The 17,711-nt window shown below is 35.8% G+C and overlaps 3 protein-coding genes and 1 long non-coding RNA gene across 7 annotated transcripts; 2 read left to right on the top strand and 2 right to left on the bottom strand.

The window, feature by feature from the left end:
• The first annotated feature begins 1,442 nt into the window (after positions 1 to 1,442).
• Positions 1,443 to 3,603, top strand: LOC130511776 (calcium-dependent protein kinase 12-like). The gene is made up of 6 exons (XM_057009361.1): positions 1,443 to 2,097; positions 2,214 to 2,357; positions 2,435 to 2,587; positions 2,700 to 2,983; positions 3,070 to 3,297; positions 3,388 to 3,603. The coding sequence occupies exons 1-6, from the start codon at positions 1,566 to 1,568 to the stop codon at positions 3,520 to 3,522; spliced, it is 1,476 nt and encodes a 491-aa protein (XP_056865341.1). The 5' UTR covers positions 1,443 to 1,565; the 3' UTR covers positions 3,523 to 3,603.
• On the bottom strand, positions 3,579 to 7,040 carry LOC108853756 (uncharacterized). The gene is made up of 12 exons (XM_018627192.2): positions 6,678 to 7,040; positions 6,419 to 6,565; positions 6,208 to 6,322; positions 6,008 to 6,102; positions 5,808 to 5,911; positions 5,459 to 5,496; positions 5,094 to 5,329; positions 4,881 to 4,974; positions 4,609 to 4,799; positions 4,266 to 4,485; positions 4,008 to 4,175; positions 3,579 to 3,864 (listed from the first exon to the last, which is right to left on the bottom strand). The coding sequence occupies exons 1-12, from the start codon at positions 6,903 to 6,905 to the stop codon at positions 3,713 to 3,715; spliced, it is 1,788 nt and encodes a 595-aa protein (XP_018482694.1). The 5' UTR covers positions 6,906 to 7,040; the 3' UTR covers positions 3,579 to 3,712.
• Positions 7,041 to 7,267: 227 nt separating this feature from the next.
• LOC108837442 (uncharacterized) lies at positions 7,268 to 9,723 on the top strand. Of its 4 annotated transcripts, none has more exons than XR_001947331.2 (7): positions 7,268 to 7,590; positions 7,702 to 7,773; positions 7,944 to 8,041; positions 8,262 to 8,424; positions 8,546 to 8,621; positions 8,708 to 8,945; positions 9,354 to 9,723. It is a non-coding gene; the product is annotated as an uncharacterized LOC108837442 (long non-coding RNA). The 4 variants fall into 4 exon arrangements; XR_008945288.1 differs by having other exon boundaries at positions 8,496 to 8,621; XR_008945289.1 differs by having other exon boundaries at positions 8,262 to 8,449.
• A 4,813-nt stretch (positions 9,724 to 14,536) lies between these two features.
• On the bottom strand, positions 14,537 to 17,524 carry LOC130511722 (protein SUPPRESSOR OF GENE SILENCING 3-like). Its single transcript, XM_057009181.1, has 6 exons — positions 17,369 to 17,524; positions 16,046 to 17,026; positions 15,656 to 15,947; positions 15,321 to 15,565; positions 15,097 to 15,224; positions 14,537 to 15,003 (listed from the first exon to the last, which is right to left on the bottom strand). The coding sequence occupies exons 2-6, from the start codon at positions 17,012 to 17,014 to the stop codon at positions 14,781 to 14,783; spliced, it is 1,857 nt and encodes a 618-aa protein (XP_056865161.1). The 5' UTR covers positions 17,015 to 17,026; positions 17,369 to 17,524; the 3' UTR covers positions 14,537 to 14,780.
• Positions 17,525 to 17,711: the final 187 nt, after the last annotated feature.

Below are 17,711 nucleotides of genomic sequence, written 5' to 3'. Positions count from 1 at the left end.
GGAGTTGTATCCACATATTAAAGATATTGTTTTTTGATCAAAAAAAAAAATATTGTGTTTGCTTTGTTCTAATTATGTATATTACAGATTAGTTTCTGTCTCAAATTATCTTAGCAACTTTAACACAAAGCTCTAATTATGCTCGAGTTGTATCCACATATTAAAGAAATTGTTTTGCTTTGTGTTCCTTCTGATACAGATACTAAGGCTGTTAACGGTATATTAGCCACTCCTTTGTGTTCAAGTTGCTTGAGTTGCTTGAGACAGAAGATCCTAGAGAAAGGGAACTTGAAAACTATTCTTCATAGAATTTATGGGAAGTGTATGGTCCATAGGCCCTTTATTAGGAAAGGCTTAACAATATATTACATAGGTTTTGTTTACGAGACAAGAGATATAGCGGGATTGAGAAGCTTTTGGTTATTTGTGGAGTATCGCCAATGGATTTGCTTTGCGATGTAGGAGGACTAGAATCTCTTTTTGATCAGGACATTGATACCTCTGCATAAGCCTAAACCTCTTGCTATGTATCATCAACAATGATCTTATTGTATTGTTTAGTTTGTGGAGAAAGATTATAGGCTTGTGGATACGAGTAGGAGAAGAAGATCAACTGTCCACAGTCCTTGTGTCCACATTTATCTTATCCACATGTTCTATGTCCAAGCTTCTCCAATTTCCATGATTTTTTCTGATAGAAAAGTCATGAGTGTTCTAACGTTCAATGATGGAGATTACGAGTTAACAAGAATGAAGTTCGAATCGTTTCTTAATTTGAGCCTGAAACTATGAGTCTTTCCACTTTATCTTTCTCGCTTTAGGTTATAGTATTGGTTTCGAACTGTGAAGGAAGATTTTTCAGAGTGTTATGTTTGTTGGTAATGTGGTTGTTGGATCTGATCATAATTGGAAACTTCTCAAGATCGTTACTTTTTAGTGGATGTGTTCGTTAAACATCAATACAAGACATTTTTTTTATGTCCACAACTAATTGTCTACAATTCATACCCATCCACCAATTAAATATCTCTCTATTTTGCCGTACACACAAGTCCATCCACGAACAATTAGAAAACAATATTTCATAAACCTATAACTAATAAATTCACGAACTGAACTATCTAAAAACAAGTTACCATCTAATTATTGCTTTAACAAAAGAAACGAAAGCCATTTACGTCAGTCAGTCACGCAGGGGTATAAACGTCCAAAACAGTTTTCAAACACAACAATTATGTCTCTCATGCAGAAAGTGTCTTAAAGAGTAAAAGAAAAGTAAAAAGTGTCTTATAATATATCTCACTCAAATATATAAACTCTATATTTAAATTAATGTTTTCATTTCCATTTACTTTCCTAAATTTTCCTTTGATTTTAGCAAAAAAGACAAAACTCTAAAAGGAAAGCTAATTAATGGTAATAAATTAATCATCCAAGTGGTCAAGAAATGGTTCATCTCTTCACTTCCCTCTCTTCTCAGTTTCTCTGTTCAATTCTTCTTCCTCTTCCTCTTCTGCTTTAAACTAAACCACAAGAAGAAGAGAAAAGGATCAGACTCTGAAACTATGGCTAACAAGTCAAGAACCACCAGATGGGTTCTTCCTTACAAGACCAAGAACGTGGAAGACGATTACTCCCTCGGCAAAATACTCGGACAAGGACAATTCGGAACCACTTACCTCTGCACACACAACCAAACAGGCCAAAACCTCGCCTGCAAAACCATACCCAAAAGGAAGCTCCTCTGCCAAGAAGACTACGACGACGTTTTGAGGGAGATACAGATAATGCATCACCTCTCTGAATACCCCAGCGTCGTCCGGATACAAGACACCTACGAGGATTCCAGCAGCGTGCACCTCGTGATGGAGCTCTGCGAAGGAGGCGAGCTGTTCGATAGGATCGTTAAGAAAGGTCATTACAGCGAGAGAGAAGCTGCTAAGCTCATGAAGACCGTTGTTGGAGTCGTGGAGACTTGCCACTCTCTCGGGGTGTTGCATAGAGATCTCAAGCCTGAGAACTTCTTGTTCGCGTCTTGTGATGAAGATGCTTCTCTTAAATCTACCGACTTTGGCCTCTCTGTTTTCTGCAAACCAGGTCTTCTTGACTTCAATGTGATTATTGTATTGTGTGATGTTGCCTCTCTGTTGTGTTAGTTCTTATGTATTCTTGAATATGTTGTTTTGTTGGTTTTTTTTATTTTATTTTCTCAGGTGAAACGTTTGCAGAACTAGTTGGGAGTGCATACTATGTGGCACCTGAGGTTTTACATAAGCATTACAGCCGTGAATGTGATGTATGGAGCGCTGGGGTTATACTCTACATTCTTTTATGTGGTTTCCCTCCTTTCTGGGCTGGTTAGACCTTTCTTTCTTTCTCTTTTATAAGGGCAGAGCGTTACACTCTCTCTCATGTGTACTGTTTTTGTATACAGAAAGTGAGATTGGCATCTTCAGAAAGATTTTACAGGGAAAGCTCAACTTTGAAACCAATCCTTGGCCTAGTGTTTCAGAGAGTGCCAAGGATCTTATCAAGAAAATGCTTGAGAGCGATCCTAAGAAACGCCTCACTGCTCATCAAGTCTTGTGTAACCTCTCTCTCTCTCTCTCTCTCTCTCTCTCTCTATCTCTCTCTCTGTGGCATGTTGAGCTTAGCCTTTTTTAAATGGTGATTTCGATTTTTTTCTTTCTTTTGCACAGGTCATCCGTGGATTGTGGATGACACAGTTGCTCCAGATAAACCACTGGACTGTGCGGTAGTGTCACGCCTGAAGAAGTTCTCTGCAATGAACAAACTCAAGAAGATGGCATTACGTGTAATAGCGGAGAGGCTATCTGAGGAAGAGATCGGTGGGCTCAAGGAACTGTTCAAGATGATAGACACGGATAACAGTGGGACCATCACATTTGAAGAGTTGAAAGACAGTGTGAAACGTGTTGGGTCAGAGCTTATGGAATCAGAGATACAAGAACTCTTGCACGCAGTAACTAACTAACTAACAACTGTCTTTAGTTTTCACTATTCTTATCATCTATCTCATTGTGTGTGCTTGTGTGTTGTGTGCATCAGGCTGATGTTGATGAAAGTGGAACAATTGACTATGGAGAGTTCTTAGCTGCAACAATCCACTTGAACAAGCTGGAGAGAGAAGAGAATCTAGTGGCTGCCTTCTCCTTCTTTGACAAAGATTCAAGTGGTTACATCACTTTAGACGAGCTTCAACAGGCTTGGAAAGAGTTTGGTATAAACGATTCACAACATCTTGATGAAATGATCAAAGACATTGATCAAGACGATGTGAGTAGTAGTAGTAGCTTTGTAAAGATCTTCTTTAACTGTTTCTTCTTGATGAAAAGAATATTTATGGTTATTTTGTTTTCTTTATAGGATGGACAAATAGACTATGGAGAGTTTGTGGCAATGATGAGGAAAGGAAATGGTAATGGAGGTATTGGCAGGAGGACTATGAGGAACACTCTCAACTTTGAGTGTCCTCTTCCTGATGAGTCAACCAATCGCTAAACTTACTTGTTTTACTGAAATTTATTAGTTTGACATTAATAACTTTAAGAAAACAATCATAAAGATGAGTTTTTCTTTTAATGTTTTTCTGAAAGTTAACATTAACGTAAACAAAGCGAAAGCAAAAACAAAACAAAAAATTTAAGAAACTGTAACACTATCACATAAATAAAAGGAAGAAGAAAGAAGCTTAGTTTGTTTTCTTGTTCTCTTCTTCTTCTTTCTCAGTGATCAACTTCTTCTCTGCAGTTTCATCCTCACCTCCAAAACCAAACTCGTTAACACGTGTCTTGTCCACAGGGTAGACCCACCTTTGGTATAAGTATATCAAGAATATCACATCTGAAACACACACACAGACAAACAGGGCATTATATAAATAAGCCACTTTCTGGATACTTAAATCAACTAGAGAGAGTATTCTGCAAGCCACTTTCTGGATACTTAAATCAACTAGAGAGAGTATTCTGCAAGATTTTACTTACCATCTCGGAATACAGAAAGCCGATGCAAAAGCGGCATTTTGATGACGAAGGCAAAGAGATCATCGATAATGGTGTTGAGGAACTTGTAAGTCATCTGTCTCCATGGTAAATGTGCCACTGATTTTAGCTTATAGTTGATGAATAGCTGAGGACACATCATGATGAAACCTGCAAATCACACAAATCCATCCCAAGATCAGAACGGTTTTCACACTGAGAGAATCTCAACAGTTTTTTGAGGATGGTGAAGGTGTTTACCGAACATGTAGACACAGCTTGTTAGTGAAGACAAGATCCACGAATACCAGCTCTTGTGGCGTTCGTAAGCGAGAGAATATATGGATAACCCCACGACAAGGAGGAGGAGCACATAGGATAAGAATTTGATGGCAATGTCATCATACTCCTTGGTTTTATTGCTTGCATAGGACTCACGATCGTGGAACCTCAACCTTGGAATCATTCCACTTCGATCAACCTGTTAAGGTTTAAATGTTTGACAAGGTTTTTATATGTGTAGTAACCACATCAGAGATGATCGTAGTAAATTCTTGCTGAATCTGAAATATGTCTGAAGCAATTATGTGAATGGTATGCGTACCTCTATGCGCATGGCTTTCCCTATTTTCCAGAATTCAATGCAGACACCAACACCTGAACTGGCCAGTATCATCCATGAAGTGTCGTTGTCAAGCAGGTAGAGGAAGATGACAAACTGACAGATAAAGTTCAGTACAACAGACTTTGCAGACAGTCCTTCCATAGATTTGTTTTTGTTCCAGAACTGGATATCTACAGGGTAAGCAACAAGATAAGTCAAGATCAACAAACGTTATAAAATAGGCTGTCATTTTGTTGGGACTTTAAATTTACCATTTTTGAATGCCAAGAAGTCGAACACAGAATGAAGCATCGAAACAAACATCGTTATGCCCAACAGATAGGGATTTCCTTCCAAAAACACCCTCTGGAAACACACAAAAACGTATTTACAATCATATCCAGGAAGAAAAACAGCATCTATTAAAAAATATAACACCACATCATAGTCATAGGTTCATGTGAAACATAAAGGACCAGAATTACCTTTAGTTCGTCAGATTCACCATCAAGCATGCTTCCATAGCTACGCTGCATCTGGAAAGACTGATCAACTTGCTGAAAGAGTTGCCACTTCATCATGCTAATGGGGCTTATTTCAAGTTCAAGTGGTACTTCTGAGACTGTCTCATTCATTGGAATCATCTTGTCCCTTAGCAGCCAAAACTCATTGAAGTAAATTGTAGGATAGTAATTCCCCGTGCTAGGTTCTACCAGCAAGTCTGTAAATCTAAAGTTAAGTAGAGCATATTATAACATATTGAGCGAGTAAACATATGCCAAGAGAGTTGGGTAAAACCAAAATAATTATTAAGTATATCATCCAGCTTCTAAAAATAACTGAAGGATACGGGGAGCAATGTTTGGTGGTACACCATTCTGTGAATAGCTGTCACAAAATTGAAAGCAGATATTAGTCAACCATATGGAATCCTAAATATTGACACATAGACAGAAAAAGAAAACCAAGCATGCCATCAACTGTCAAATATATTTCTTATGTAGGACTAGAGTCATTCCCCTTAGATTGCTTAAGGTTATATCCATAGTTGATAAGTTTAACTACGCTGTAAAATAAGCAGAACTATATGTACATATCAAGATGGATAGTGAATTCATCATTACTATTTCATTTCAGTCTGCAATGGGAGTCGCAGCTTTTTTATAGTACTAGAAAAAATACAAGAACCAACAACTTACTGAGTAAAATCATCGACCAGGTTAATGGTGACATTGGGTTTCCAGAGGGATACCCACTCCACAGGGACTTCTTCCTTGACTTCCGAGTTCTTATCAACAACTTTCTGCGAAGTAAGCTTCAAGTTAGTTCATTATTACACATCCTATTAAATTCATCAGACTACAAAAGACAATAACATATAAATTCCACACATACATACCTCAACCTCTGGCTGGGATTCATCAGAGTCTTTAGCATTACCTAAGAGGCTCTTCTTCTTATTTGCTTTTCGCTTTGGAAAGTAAGTCGCAACAGCTGAAATATATATATATCAGACAAGTCACATTCAGCTAATACAGAAACCTAAGTTTTTTTTGGTAAAAAAAGAAAAAGAAAGAGCTTTTGAGAGAGAGGTCATACGGTGAGTCCTGCTAAAGCTATTAAGAGGTTGGTATTCAGGATCAGTGGGGTCTATAGGGAATCCAGATCGAGCAAAGAAGACATGAGCATACAGACTTCCGTTATTCTGTAGCGTCTGGAACAACACAGCATCAGCAAAGTTAGTAAACTCAATCCAGCTTCGTAATAAAGTCCAAGCATGTGAATTTTTGTTTTTTTTTCTTTATATTACCTCAGAAGGATAATACTTGAGTGATTTTGTCCTGATACTCTCTGGTGTCCATACAGCATAAGGTATATTAGTCTCATGCCAATAGAGCGCACCTTCATTGCTGAAGTCACTGAACTTGTCTTGCTCTGATAGATAAAACCACATATCCTACCAAAGAGACCATTCAACGAAGGTTGCTCATTCATGAATAAAAAAAAAATCAAAACTTTAAAAAACCACTAATTCTAGAAGAGAGGGGCAGTTAAATTAATTAAATTACCAAAGATTCACCCTTGTGGAAGAGATTGGTCATGAGGTGATGAGTCTGAGAAGGATCCATCGGTTTCTGCTTAGGCGAAAAGAACTTCGAAGCAAAGTACCAGAACACTGCGATCCTTATGATTCCGGATACCGTTGAACCAAACCCTCTCTGCTGCTGCTGCGGCTGAGCATCGCCGCCGCCAGCAGCTTCTGCTACCGCCGCCGTTTGTCCTACCGGCGGGGCCATATTATCGGATCGAGAGGTTTGGAGGTTGGACGCTTTCCGTTACGTATACGGCGGATTCAGCTGAGATCGTGAACTCGTCGAGGAGATTGTTGGATTCAGTGGAGAGAGAGATATTTAACGGAGATTTTAAAATGTTTTATATTTTTATTTATTTTTTGATGTAATAAATCAGAATCTTTATATATAAAAGACAGTTTCCTTCTCTCCTGGGGTGTCCACGTCGCCATCCACGTCACTAATTCAGTCCCTGAGCAGCTGCCATGTGTCCCGTTTCTAAAACTCACCGTTTCAATTATTTTGTTAAGTGATGTATATGGGCTTTAGTTGTAGTTAGGCTGTGTTTTAGCTTCTTAGAGTTTTCTTTTAGGGTTAGACATGTCTTTCGTCTCATCACTTACACGCCATTCCTGTTCTTCTTTGATGTCCGATACATGAAAAATTGTATTCTGCTTTCTCTCACACCGTCAATGGCTTCTCGAGAGATTGGACGACTGAAATCGAGATGAAATTTTGTATGTCTCCACTTGAGTCGTTTAGGCTTCTACTCTGCTCAACAGAAACCGTCCGAGTTACAGATCCAGCGCCATTATTGCCTTCTTAACTACATATACCGATTTGAACCACGATCTGACATTGATTGTGAGTTATCCCTCTACAAGGCGGTTTATTCTACATCTATAAAAAGGTTAGCTTTATTCACTTGAACATCATCTTCTCGATCTGTGAAAATACTAACTTTTATACATTCTATGTGCAACGGCTAACTCAGCAATCCTGCTTTCTGATTTGATGTCAGATTCTGAGAAACCAGGAATGTCAAGCGTGGTGAGGAACTGATGTCTCTTGTATGCTCTTTCTGGATTCAAAGGTAAATATGTTCATAAATTCATGTTCAGAGTGCTTTTATGTTCATAAACTCATCTTCAAAGTGTTTCAGAAACCATGTCAAATTTGTTCTTAAGCTTATGTTCATAGTCTTCTTATGTTATTAAACTCATGTTCATATTGTTTCTTAATGTTGCCTATCCATCTCTTTAGGTGACAAGAAGCCAACGAAGTGAGCATGACGTAGCAAAGCGTCTGCAAATGATCCAAACTAAACAAAAAGGCCAAACAAGTGCCTTCTTATTTTTCATGTAATCATTGCCTATTGGTTACTGATTCTTCAGTTTAATATGTTCAGTAGTCTACAAGGATTAAATATTTTTTCTGTCCATAACTTTTTCATATGCCTACTGTAAATTTACTGAAGGTTAAAAGAGTAGATTTTTTCCAGTAATTGTTTTTTTCATTAAAGTTTATACCTTAACTCTTTTGTGTTATTAACGCTGTCTGTATTTTTTTTGTGATCCCAAGGTAATGTTCCGTGAGACTTTCAAGATGGAGCATCCAAAGGAACAAATATACTGCTGTTTTGCATGCTGGCTGTGAGTGGCTCCTTCTCACCGTGAAGGTTCTTTTGTAACTTAGCCTCTTGATCTTAAAGGCACACTGACGTTGGATTTGATTCCAAAACCAGGTTAGAATGTTTACTGGAGACAATGGTATACTTCCTCTCAACACATACTCATAATTGTGTTATTATCTCAGTTGACATGTTCCTAAACTAAGTGTAATACTTGCATTTCACAATAATTCAGAAGGCACCTTATGTTGCTAAAAATGAAAAGTGCAAGGTTGACTACGAGAAGAACATGAAAAACTACAACAATTAGGGTAAAACAAGTGCCAATCGAGTATCGTTTTATATATTGACTGTTATTTGAGTCGCTGACCAGTCATTGATTGTTGCATTTTTTAAGGAGGAAGGTCGGAATGAAATTAAGTTGTGGTGAAGTCTGACAGGACTGATGAGCTTCTCATGAGGCAGTTGCTCAGATTCAATGGCATCGAGGCAGAGAGAGAAGCTAGAGTACATCGAAAGGCATGTGGTTCTGAATTTTAGCAATGGTGGTGGATCAGTCGACGCCATTAACAACAAACCCAGATTGAATTATCTGAAGAAAGTGAGGAAAGAGGAGAAGAAGCTAGGGTTAAGAGGTCAGTGGTTGAATTTTTTTTTAGTTACTACGCATCATGGCATATTAGAAATATTTTCAGATATGTTCAGTTTTGTATAATCAAAGGCATGGAAAAGCCGAAGACTAAGAATTTGAAGTTTGTAGCATGAGTATAGATAGCTGCAAAATCACTCTGTTTTTTTTTAAAAAAGTTTTCTCAAAATGTTTATGAAACTGATTAGAATGTCTTTCTTTATCTTTTTTCCTGCTTCGGTACTTCCACAATACGTATTTTGAAACTGTAAGTTTGTTAGTTCTCTCATCAAATCTCTTCCGTGTTATGTCTATTTGGTAACTGAAATTTTCCATTGTTTTTATGAGTTTCTTCAAGAGTTTTGATCAATAATTATTTGGCAACTGAAATTTTCATTGTTTTTATCTGAAGTAGATCTCAAAAGACCCAAGCATTTCAGACTATTAGAGACAAGTTCATGGAGCTTTGTTGTGTTACCGGAGAATCAAGAAGTCAACAAGATGATGCTCTTTATTGGTGTAATGTAGGATGCGTTCTTCCTAGCTAAGTCAAACCCCAAGATGCTGTGAAAGAAATTCTCAAGTTCATGGAAACTATTTGATTGAGCCTGTTGAAAACCCTAAGATGCTGTTGAATAGATAACTATTTAGTATGTATCAGAGGGAGAAGAAGCCAAGGATGGAACTTTCAGACATGAAAAAACATTGATTACTATGTACCCACAAAAGCTGCTAAAAAGTGTGTTGCAAATTGGGAAGTGCAAAGTAAACTGGAAAACAAATCAAAGTTATAATTGGTGTTCACATACAAGAGTTGAGTAAAGAACAAGAGAAAGGGTAGCTAAAGGTATCTGGCACGGGAAATAAACTTTCAAGTGCTTGCATCTATGTTCATCATAATAGCTATAGAAAACTTAGATGGACGATGGCCTTAATGAGAAAACACCTTCGCTACAAGAACAGAAACACTTAAAATTCCAAATGACAGAGTATCAAACCATATGACAGAGTAGCAGACCATAAGATAGTGACAAGAATTTTAGCATAAGAAAAGTAGATAAATACAAAGGTTTTCAAATTTCAAAACAGTGCAAAGTCTTTTTTAGGACCAGATGAGCAAGACTGAAAATCCATTAATCCAAAAATGACTTAAAGGCAGTCTCTAGCATTCACCTGAATGTCATGGAATTGGCTTATGGAAAATAGAAGATAGCGCACTTAACAACAAAGGAGAAAAAAGAAAAGCCAGGGAAGAAACGAGTTAATTAAGAAATAAAACTAGATTTTGGACCCGCGCGCCCGCGCGGATGTATGTTTGGAATGATTAAATGTTAAACATAAATTTGATGGCTTTCATATTTGTTGATTTTTGATATTGGTGTATTTCGTTCGGTTTGTTGAGTATCTGATTATAAAATTTTAAAATATATAAATATCAATTTTATTAGTATCAATATATTATTTTGGGTTTTTTAACTCAATTTTATTATAAGTTAGTTATGTAAGTTTAAATATTTTAAATTTTTAATTACAGGATTTTAAAAAATTAAAAATTAATGGAAATGTACAAAAAAAAGTTGTTATGAAAATTGTTTTACGAAACTCCATCCATACAAATAGGCCCGATTTGTTAAAGTTTGAAAGGAAAAGTATATGCGAAGCCAGTAGAAAAAATTTGTCCGCGAAAGAAACAGAAAAAAATTGTTAATTGTCTAAATTTTCTTAACGTATATATTTTACCACTTACCAGTATTTAATATGAATTTATAGTTTATAAGCTTCAACTGCATTATTTGTTTTAAATTTTCATTTGTTTTAGTTGTTCATTTGTGTATATATATATATATATATATATATATATATATATATAAATTAAGGTGAATTATCGTTAACTTAAAAATGGGTAATACAACAATATAAATAGAAATATAATAATATTTTACCATTTTTAAAGTATTATTTAATTTTATTTTGGAATATATAGGTTTAACTCGTAAATCATCATTATAACAATAAATAATATAATATAATAGTAGAAATAAAACTATAATAATATTTTAAATTTTATAAAATGTTATTTTATTTTATTTATAATTATATAATTTTTAGTTATACGACAATGTTTCAAAATTTTATGTAGTTTTCAATTTAATGATTTTAAAAATTTTATGTAATTTTTCAAAATTAAAATGTTATCATGCAAATATATTGAAGGAAAAAAGTTTAATTAGGTACAATTTTATATGCAAAATCTAAAATAATACGATATTTAAGGAGCATATTATACGCATACAAAAATATAACAAATTGACAAACAATAATAAATATTTGATATTGCGAACCAAAATCTAAACCATAAAAATATCAAACTGTACATTTATAAAATTATTATACAAAATGTTGGTCAACATAGTCATAAAGAATATTATACTCTGTTTATATCATGCATATGTAATACAAAACGTGTATAATGGTGTAGAAACTTTTTGATACGAAGAATATTTTGTAATTGTATTTGAATGGATTGGTTTGCAAAGGGGTCAGTAGATTTTGAAACAACACGTTTTGATTTTCTGTGTTGGGTTTGGTAAAATTCAAAATTTAACATTAATAATCTGGGCCATTAACAATTCGTAAGCCCAATTTAGAGCAACAAAAGTTTAAAAGAAATAAATAAAACTACGTCGTTTTGATGATAGTGGTATGATTATGTAATTTTTGTGCAACTCTAAGGGGTAAATACTATTTATACTTCGACATTAATAGTTTAGATTAGTTGTTTTCCTCTACCATGACAAAAAAGGTGTTTTTCTAAACAAAATTTTAAATTTTAAAATATTTTAAATATAAAACTAAGATAAAATAAAAATTATTTATTTTAAATTATACTTAAAAATAGATATGTATATATTTAAAACATAATGTTAAATATTTTTATCTATTTATTTTGGTTAAAATATATTAAATTAGTTTGTATAAAATTAATAAAATTTGATATAAAACTGTATAATTATCAAAAAGTACAAATGAACATTATTTTTAAAATATTTATATATATAAAAGAAGTATCATTTATAAAATATTTATATATATTTAAATTAATCATTCAAAAATTAATCTTCTACTTTCACATTAGAAGATTTTTAATCATTTATAAAAGAAATATAAATGATTTTGTTTTATTGATACATATAAATATCGTGAAATGAAGTGAACATAGATGAGGTTGTGGCTTATGATTAAAAATCTTCTTTGTACTGATTACTCAATGGATTGGTGCATTGCAGAAAAGTCATGTAATTATATACGTTGTGTCAATTTTGGAATGATGAAAGTTTTATAAATATGAAATGAGTTGGTGTGGCAGGTGGAGATTTATGAATGCAATGACAACTTATTGAGTGATGAAAGTAGTCACAATATGACCAGAATTGGTGTAGCAGTCAAAATATGAACTGAGTTGGTGGGAAATGCAGAACGTGGAAACTGGCAAGAGAAGCAAATTATATAGTTGATTTAGTATAAGGTATGTAACTTGATTGTGATATTTTAAATGATTGGATGATAGGTTTATCAGAGTTTAGAGAATGTCCAAAAAGTGGAAATAATACAAATGATCGTAATATTGAAAGTGTTTGGATGATAGGATTATTAGATTCTAGAGTAAAGAATCTCATCTAAACATAATACAAAAATCGAGTATAATATAGTAGATGTAATACAAATAATCGAAATATTTTAGGTGTTTGGTTGTTAGGATTATCTAATTCTAAAAAGGTCCAAAAGTGTCTAACAACCTTAATCGGTAGATAAAAAAACAGACCCTAAATTAATATAGTAGATGAGTATAGATAATGAAAGACCGTGCCATTCTAATGAGCAGCATTGGTGGTAGGAAATAGCAAAACCCAAAAATGGAATGGGTAAGAAGAAAAGAGAGCAGAGAAAAGTAAGAGGTGTTCTTATGGCTCGAAAATGAGAGTTGTTCTTTTATACCATTTCTATTAGGATCTTATTATTGTCAATATTTAAATATGTGTGTTCTTAAATATCATCAAATATGTACTCTTTTACTATGTCTTTCTTTAAGACTTTTTAACACTTTTTAACAGCCATTACTTTTTAGGTTGCTTACAAAACCTATTTTCTCATATGTGTAACATATCAGCAATCTTTCTATATTTTCCTGAATTATTTTTTTGCTAATTTTGTATTCTTTGAAAAATAGAAAATAACGAAGGTTACTGTCAATTTAGTTCAAAACAATATGTTTATTAAAAATAATAAAATAATATGATCTCATAATTCTGTTTATAATATTTTTTCAATCTAAAATATTTTTTAGAAATGCTTCATAAAATTAATATAAATTCAGATAAAATAGTTTTTAGTATAACTTCCCGCCCGTAGGGCGGGTCGATCCTAGTAAATTAATACTCCCTCCGTTCCTGAAAGTAAGATTTTCTAGAGTTTTCACGTTTATTAAGACTACAATAAATATTTGCCAACTTTAGTTTACTATTTATGTTTTATACAATTTCCAATAACTATCAACCAATAAAATTTAATCAATTCAAATATTCATAATTAATGATCCTCAAAAGTATACAAAAGTACCTTAAAAATATAGAAAATCTTTCTTTGTGGAACAAAAATAAAATCCAGAAAATCCTATTTTTAGGAACGGAGGGAGTACAAGAGATTGAAGTCGTGTGACGATGCTCTTCCAATGTAATGCAAGTAAACACTATGACACACCATTGTCTTTGTCACCCATCAATACTATAATTGCACCCAAGGCCCCTATATTTTAGATAACTTTATTATTGTCACCCCTCAACATGTTAATTGCACGAAAGGCGCCTATAATTTGGATAACTTTACTATTATCCCCATTGCTATTATAACACCCCAACTTGTAATTTATAAAACCCCTAAACTTTTATACTTATCAAGCATTGAAACTTAAAGGGATGTATTCAATCTAATATTTGAGGTGATTTGATTTCTGATGGAGTTTCATATGATTTCAATAAGTTGCAGAGATTCAGATGATTTTTGTTAAACCACTCTAAAATATTACCTAAAATCATGGGATTTGAGTTTTTATTTTTTTAACTAAGAAACACCACCCAAACACCCTAGAATCACTTGAAAACTTTAAGGAGGGTGTATTGAATATGAAATTTGAAGTGATTTGATTTTTAATGAGTTTTTAGATGATTGCAAGAGAATTAGAGGGTTTGGTGTGATTTTTGTTAAAACACTCTGAAATCTCATCTAAAACAGTGAGATTTGTATTTTTATTTTTATAATTAAAGAACTCCTCTCAAACACTCTAGAAACACTTAAAGCACTCTAAAATCACTAACTTAAATTTTGTTCAATAACAGTGGATTTCAGAGTGTTTTATAAAATGTCAAGTTCTATAACACTGGATTTTAAAGTGTTTTTTAAAATTCATATTTGGATAACAGTGAATTTGTCATTTTAATACAAATCACTTCAAACTCTTAGTTGAATACACCCCCTTAAAACTCCACAACTTAAAATATTTTCAATAACAGTAGATTTCAGAGTACTTTATGAAATGTCAAGTTCAATAACAGTGGATTTTAAATAAAATTTTAAAATCTATGTTTCAATAACAGTGGATTTGTCATTTTAATACAAATCACCTAAAACTCTCAGTTGAATACAGCCCCCTTAGTTTTGGTCACAAAATACTTCTTCCTTAGCCGACTTACTGAAAATGGAGAATAATAATAGTGTCTTAAAATCTCCTTAGATTATTATTATCCCTACTGAGAATGAGAATAGTCTTTGCTCCAATCTCGCCAAGCTAGTAGTCTTCTGTGTCATCTGCATCGTGGAGGCCGTGCTTGCTCATGAGCTGCTCCAACGCCTTGTCAAACTCCCTCTCTAGATCAAGCATCCCCTCGAAGTACTTCTTCTTCCAGTCTGCCATCTTCTTCTCCTGCTCTTCTATCAGCTTCTCCCTCTCCTCCACAAACTCTTTCATCTCCTTCTCTTGACATTCTATGAAGCTGGACACTTCTTCAGCTCTGCATAAGAAGAATGAATGTGTGTTTCGTTTACTCTAGTGTTTCACCAGAAAGGCAGATAGATGATTTCTGTAAAAGTTTGTATACATATACCTCTTTCGCAAATCAACCACTTTAGCACGCTCCTGCTGCTGCAGCATCTCGAAGTTCTCTTCCTTTGCATCTCTTTTCTCATGTATCTGCTTGATGGACTCTTTGAAAAACTTGTCTTGTGAATCCATCTTCAACCCACCGGATCAAGTTAACCAAAAAGTGTATCAGTAGGTACTAATTCAAACATCAAGTTTGTGTGTGTTTCCCGGGATTAAAAAACGTACCTCTTCTCTGTTCTGCTCATGCTGCATCTTTGTTCTCTGTCTCACGATACGGTTATCTTCTGCAGTCTTACGCAGCTTCTCGCTCAATATTCCCAGAGACTCCTCAAGCACCTTGGCGTGCTTGTTCTGTTTTGTCAGCTTGTTCTTGAACCAGTTTAGCTGCTGATTGTCTTCAGCGATCTGCCTCAGCTCTTTCACAACATACTCCTGGTACGATTTCATCTCGTACTTCAGCCTTGTTTTACCTACAAAAAAAAAATACACGAACTTTAAACAAGGAAGAACAAAACTCTTAATCAAGACTTCAATATATTTGTAAGGGAGAGAGAGAGAACCTTGGCAGTGTTGATTGAATGCATCCAAATCCTGCTTGGTCGCAAGGAAGCCATACAGTTGGCGAACACCTCCAGAAAACCAACTCCGGCGACGGTCCCAGGCGTCTCTATCTAACCCTTTCTGAGCTAAGTCCCTGTGTAGACGGTCAGCCTCAAAGTAGCCAGTGGCTGTACTCTCAAAGATCAGAACACTCATCCCACGATGGCCCTGTGGACCATAGGAATGGCGTGCTCTAATTGCAGGATACTCGTTGAAGTACTCCAGCAGCTCCGGGTTGCCCATGCCAAGCCACTGAGATGTACAACATAGTTAGTTTTCACACCTATGACCAGCAGAAAGCAAGAGAAATTGAGTTATAAACAGGTAAAAAGACAGGAGAAGAAGTTAACCTTATCATTCTCGTCCTTGTCGAGTCTAGTATTCATGATGACAACCATTGGCGGCCAGACAATCTCATGATCCTTCTCCTCCTCACCCAAACCCTTCCACTGCCCGTAAATCTCACCGCAGGGAATGACAGATGCTCCCCTCATCTGCAGATCCTTGTCTAGAACCTCAGCAAGTTCCCTGTGGAGCTTAACACGTCTAGCACCTTTTGTCCTCGCATGAGCTAGAAGAGGCTGAAGGTTGTACCAGTCAATAGCACCAGGCCCGTTCTGGCAAGCTGGACAATGCCACTGCCTCTGCGGCTCGTTGATCTGCTCAATAGACAAGCTGTCCAAGCTGTCGAAAAACTTCTTGAACCACTTATTCTGCTTCCTCGTCCCATGGCTTTGTTGACTCACATCGGAGTCATAGTCATCACTCGCAAGGTCTTCGTCAGAATCATCCAAACCATCACAATCATCCTCCTCCCCTTCAGAAACATCATCCGCCTCTGGAACCTCCTCCTCAGCAACAGCCTGCTGAGCAGCACCCGGTCTAGACTGCCAGTTCCATCCTCCTTCCAGAGGAGGTCGAGTCACAGGCGTCGGGTTGTTACCACCATACCCTCTGTTCACCGCTTGTCCACGACCAGCTCCCCGCCCAGCAGAGACTTGCGTTCCCCAAGTCTTGGCATTTCCTCTTCCGTAGCCATTGTTACCACCCCTCCCTTGCTGCTGCTGCTGTTGCTGACCACCCCACGCTCTAGGAGGGTTCTGGTTAGGAGTCGCAGCCCATGATTTCCCACCACCGTTCCCAGGCTTGTTCTTGTTCCGTTTGGAGATGACCTCCCACTCTCCACCACCGTCTTGTGAAGGACCACCACCCAGCTTCGTCTCTGAAAAGCCTTTCACCAGCTGTTCAACCTCCGCGTTAGAGCCGTCACCACCACCCGAAGAAGAGACGCTCTTTCCCTTATCACCCCTTGAACCCATAACGAACCAAACCTGAAGGCATCAACGAAAGCAAACAGTCACCACTCATAGATCAAGCCAAAAAACATGCGGTTGAAACTCAAAAAGTAGAGATTTTTTTTAAAGTAATGAACTTTTTTCTTCGCTGTGAAAGACTCCGATCAACAACTAAGCAGCACTTAAACACAAGAAACCTAGTAATAACAGAAAAGTATGAAGCCGGACCTTGTTACGGACACGAAACGAAAAAAAAAAAAACCTTTAAAGTAGGGAACTTTAGGGCAACGTTCCAACGAAGAGAGAGAACAAAAAAAAACAAATCGAGCATGTAATGTGTACGGAGGGAGCGATGAACGACTCCGGTGAAGGACTTACAGAGTAAAACGACGGAGAATCGGAAGAAGAAGCGCCGGAGACTGTTGAGTACTAGTGAGAGCAAAGGAGAGGAGACTGAAGGAAACGGACAAAATGAGAATGGTGAGTGGGATCGGTCTTTAAAACTGCAGACTCCTCCGGACTCCAAATTTTTATTCAATTGGACTTTTTTTATTTTATTTTTCTGCCCGGGCTTTAATTTGGCCCATTATTGCATACGAACATGCGTTTGTTTCTTTGTGCCTACTCACACTGCAAAAGGTATATTTTCTACTTGCTTTTAGATATTTTTCCTAGACTTTTAAATTATTCAATGGATAATAGGTACCAGCTACACTAATCA

The sequence above is a fragment of the Raphanus sativus genome, chromosome 4 (assembly GCF_000801105.2).
Source record: "Raphanus sativus cultivar WK10039 chromosome 4, ASM80110v3, whole genome shotgun sequence".
Lineage (NCBI taxonomy): Eukaryota > Viridiplantae > Streptophyta > Magnoliopsida > Brassicales > Brassicaceae > Raphanus > Raphanus sativus.
The sequence above is the reverse complement of the archived record's forward strand: the minus strand, read 5'-3'. Positions and strand labels throughout refer to the sequence as shown.

Coding starts and splice junctions, on each gene's coding strand:
- LOC130511776 (XM_057009361.1), top strand. CDS start 1,566: ATGGCTAACAAGTCAAGAACCACCAGATGGGTTCTTCCTTACAAGACC. Junction 2,098..2,213: donor CTCTGTTTTCTGCAAACCAG/GTCTTCTTGACT, acceptor TTATTTTCTCAG/GTGAAACGTTTGCAGAACTA. Junction 2,588..2,699: donor CACTGCTCATCAAGTCTTGT/GTAACCTCTCTC, acceptor TCTTTTGCACAG/GTCATCCGTGGATTGTGGAT.
- LOC108853756 (XM_018627192.2), bottom strand. CDS start 6,905: ATGGCCCCGCCGGTAGGACAAACGGCGGCGGTAGCAGAAGCTGCTGGC. Junction 5,497..5,807: donor CTGGTCGATGATTTTACTCA/GTAAGTTGTTGG, acceptor ATTTTGTGACAG/CTATTCACAGAATGGTGTAC. Junction 4,176..4,265: donor AAGCTGTGTCTACATGTTCG/GTAAACACCTTC, acceptor TGTGATTTGCAG/GTTTCATCATGATGTGTCCT.
- LOC130511722 (XM_057009181.1), bottom strand. CDS start 17,014: ATGGGTTCAAGGGGTGATAAGGGAAAGAGCGTCTCTTCTTCGGGTGGT. Junction 15,948..16,045: donor ACAAGGACGAGAATGATAAG/GTTAACTTCTTC, acceptor TGTACATCTCAG/TGGCTTGGCATGGGCAACCC. Junction 15,566..15,655: donor ATTCAATCAACACTGCCAAG/GTTCTCTCTCTC, acceptor TTTTTTTTGTAG/GTAAAACAAGGCTGAAGTAC.